Source organism: Myotis brandtii, unplaced genomic scaffold (genome assembly GCF_000412655.1).
Source record: "Myotis brandtii unplaced genomic scaffold, ASM41265v1 scaffold123, whole genome shotgun sequence".
In the NCBI taxonomy this organism is placed as follows: domain Eukaryota; kingdom Metazoa; phylum Chordata; class Mammalia; order Chiroptera; family Vespertilionidae; genus Myotis; species Myotis brandtii.
Window position 1 is genome coordinate 2,687,790 of NW_005354291.1, and position 3,856 is coordinate 2,691,645.

Sequence of the window (3,856 nt, forward strand, 5' to 3'; positions counted from 1 at the left end):
TAGGGATTGGGCCTGCCCTCTGCCACCCAGGAGCAGGCCTAAGCCAGCAGGTCGTTATCTCCTGAGGGGTCCCAGACTGCGAGAGGGCACAGGCCGGGCTGGGGGACCCCCCTCCCTCCTGTTAGAGAGTCTTGAAATATTAAAGGTGACTCTAAAATACCTTTTTCCCTGTTGAAGTTCCTGGATCATTGAGTTTGGAGTTTTTTGTTTTTGTTTTTGTTTTACAGAAGTCTGCATCACCTTCTGGTGTTAGTAAGGTTAAATTGTACCCAGGTATTAAGTAATTAAACACCTTTCTCCCCCTTATAAAAATAACAAACCAATTGTTTACAACCTACATTATATCTTCATTGATGGAAGAGTGATTTTTTTAAATGTATTTTTATTGATATCAGAGAGGGAGGGAGGGAGAAAGAGATAGAAACATTAATGATGAGTGAGAATCATTGATTGGCTTTTTTATTGATTTCAGAGAGAAAGGGAGAGAGAGAGAGAGAGAGAGAGAGAGAGAGAGAGAGAGAAACACCAATGATGAGTGAGAATCATTGATTGGTTGCCTCCTGCACGCCCCCTACTGGGAATTGAGGCCCACAACCTGGCTCAAATGTACTGAGATTTTTCTTATAACTGCTTGTTTACTGTCTTCTCTACGAGAATGTAAGTTCTATGAAGTCAGACACAGTGTGTTCCCAGCACCTAAACTAAAATGATGTACACTGTAAGTATTCAACACATATTGATTAAACAGTTAAAAATATTTAACTTGGCACTAATGCCTCAAAAATTCTGTAAAAACATGCTGTATCTATTTTAAAGCCAAATTTTTCTTCACTGACATAACAATTATGAAGAAAAAGACTCTCTAAAAAGATCCAATTTGTATTCAAATGTGATGCTAGGATATAGTCAGGATTTTTATTTAATTCAAATACTAAATATAGCCAAGAACTACTGCACTTTTTAATATCATCTTATTTTTAATCATACACTAAGTATTCTTGAGAACTTACAAATCATTTTTACAATCACTTATCTCTATGGACTTCATAGAATTTGGGGAATTTTCTGTATTTGCATTCTGATTCACCTCAATTATCTTCTAACTCTTAGCTTTATACTTTTCTAACTTCTCTTTTTAAGCAGTTAAGCAATCTCTAAATAACACTTAAATGCGTAAGTATCCTTATGAATCCTTTGGAATAAATTCTAAATAATCATTTTAGTTCAAATTTTAATAAACCACAAATTCTTTCAAAAACACTTTAAAATTCTTTTAAAAGCACTTTCTTAATTCAAAAACAGTGATACATACTTGGATATCCCTTTACAAGATAAAACAAAATGGACCAGGTAAACCTGTTTACTATAATTTGTCAATGTAGGGTGATATTGACCATACTTTGAATCTAATCATGAAATAGTAAGTTAATTCCTTTAAAAACTCTTAACAATTCAAAAGCTGGAACTGAAATTTCATGAGCATTTGAACTACTGTTAAAGAAAATGATCATATTCCATTTGCTTCTGGCAGGGAAAATAAATTATTTTTAATATTTCTACGAGCGTTTCCTTACACTAAACACAGGATCTGGATCTGAGAGAGACGCTGTCAGTTTCTCACAGAGAGTGGTCCAGTTCTCACAGTTCAGCACATCAGATGGTGGAGCTGAACACAGCATATGCAAGGCTTCATATCTGACCTGTAATTTTTTAAAAGAGTTTTATTAATACTCAGCTGCTAGAATAAGACCAATTCTCCAAATGTTTAACAAATATTGAAAGGCAAAGTCTGAATGATTGTTTTAAAGAGGCTACTGAAAAGAATCAGATGTCCTTTTATAAAACAACTAGAGGCCAGGTGCACGAATTCGTGCACGGGTGGGGTCTGGCCAGCCTGCCCCAATTGGGCAGATCGAGCCAGCTGGGGGGAGAGGCCGCGGGCAGTTGGTGGGCTGGTCCCACCCCCTGGTCGAACTCCCAGTCAAGGGGACAATTTGCATATTGGCCTTTTATTATATAGGACTAGAGACCTGATGCACAAAATTCATGCAAGAGTAGGCCTTCCTTCCCCTGGCTGCCAGCACCGGCTTCCCTCTGGCCCTTGGGACCTAGTCATCCCTCACAGCCCCAGCTTCACCCGGAAGGTTGTCCGGAAGGACATCCGGTCTAATTAGCATATTACTCTTTTATTATTATATATTCTTAAGAACTCATTTTTAAAACTACATGTTTTTAAACCAAGAAAGAAATGGGTTATTTTATGTAAAGCGAAAATAAAAACACCAAGTGTGTTAGACCTGTGACCTGGAGTCTCCTAGTGGGAGAGGAGGAAGGGTGATGGCAGAACTGGATCACCAGGGCAAGGTTTTCCAGTGGCTGGTCCCAGAGGCTGCCCCATGGGAGTGGCTGGTCCTACAGCTTGAAGGCTTTCATGGTGAAGCATTCCCATTCCAGGAAATATGAAATTCTCCCCAAACAATCTATACTTGTTTTTGCTGCTACACCAGATTTTCTGACCTTCTAACCACTGAGGTAGAAAAAAAAGTCATTCAGCAGCATGATGCAAAATTGAATTTCTGTATTTTCACAGAAAGCTTACTTCTTAATCATTTTTCTCAAAATCCAATCAGAATTCACTCAAAGAGTGTGACCCAAGGGACAGCAGTGGAGAATAATAGCTCTACTCCAATTATGAAAGGTGGCAAAGCTTCTCCCCGACTCACTCTCCAAGTAGTGAGTATAACACACTGATTCCAGCCTGTCCCTCAAAACCTGGTTGTTTCCCAGCTGAAAAAAACAATGCCTAGAGATTAAAAAAAAAAGTGATAAATCAGAGACAAGAGCTGAGACCTCAGGAAACCAGGCACTCTGAATCAGGGAGTCAGGTTTTAGGGAAAAAAGACAGGATACACATGTGTTTTAGAAAGAAGAATTCCTCAATACAACTTTATTTGTGATATGGCTTAGGGAGGAGTATGAAGAGTTTCCAAAAACATTTCTCTTTTTCAGCTAACTTTTTAAATATCATTAAGAAGTTGCTACTTGCACCCTGGCCAGTGTGGCTCAGTTGGTTGGAGAGTCGTCCCAAGCACCCAAGGGTCACAGGTTCGATTCCTGTTCAGGGCATATACCCAGGTTCAGGTTCCAGCTCAGGTTTCAGGTTCCAACCCAAGACAGAGCAGGTAAAAGAGGCAGCACATCAATGTCTCTCTTTTACCTCTCTCTCTCTCTCTCCCCCCCCCATCCACCCTCCCTCCCTCTCTTCTTCTCTCTCTAAAATCAATAAAAATAAAAAATAAAAAGTATTTCCCCAGGCCAGTTTTTCTCAGTAGTTAGTGTCAGCCCAGGGACAAAAGGGTCCTGGGGCTGATTCCTGGTCAAGGGCATGTACCTCGGTTGCAGGCTTAATCCCCAGGCCCGGTCAGGGCAGGAGCAGGAGGCAACCAATTGGTATGTCTCTCTCACATTGATTTTTTTTCTCTCTCTCTCTCTCTCTCCCTTGCACTCTCTAAAAATCATTGGGAAAATTATCCTCACTCCTCAGGTGAGGATTAAAAAGGGAGGGAGGGAGGGAGGGAGGGAGGGAATTTCCTACTTCCAAAAGTAGAATAAGGTTTCTGAACAAGTATAGATTTTCAAATAATCACTTAAACTAAACACAATAAGATTATCTACACTAATAAAAGAGAAACATGGTAATTAGCGTACGACCGCTACCCTTTTCATTGGCTAATCAGTGAGTATATGCAAATTAACTGTCAGCCAAGATGGCGGCTAATTTGCATATGCCGGCTCCAAGCCACAGACTGAGGCTTTAGGCCTGGGCCGGGGAGGAGCCAACCAGCGAGCGGCGGCG

General features: G+C 40.4%; 1 protein-coding gene across 2 annotated transcripts in view; it reads right to left on the reverse strand.

Moving 5' to 3' along the window:
* Positions 1-3,856, reverse strand: part of TBC1D32 (TBC1 domain family, member 32) — a 115,483-nt gene that overhangs the window by 99,970 nt on the left and 11,657 nt on the right. For both annotated transcript variants that reach the window (XM_005858938.2, XM_014533753.1), the window contains exon 5: positions 1,575-1,700. In XM_005858938.2, coding sequence (XP_005859000.1) covers positions 1,575-1,700 — 126 coding nt within the window. The remainder of the gene's footprint in view (positions 1-1,574; positions 1,701-3,856) is intronic.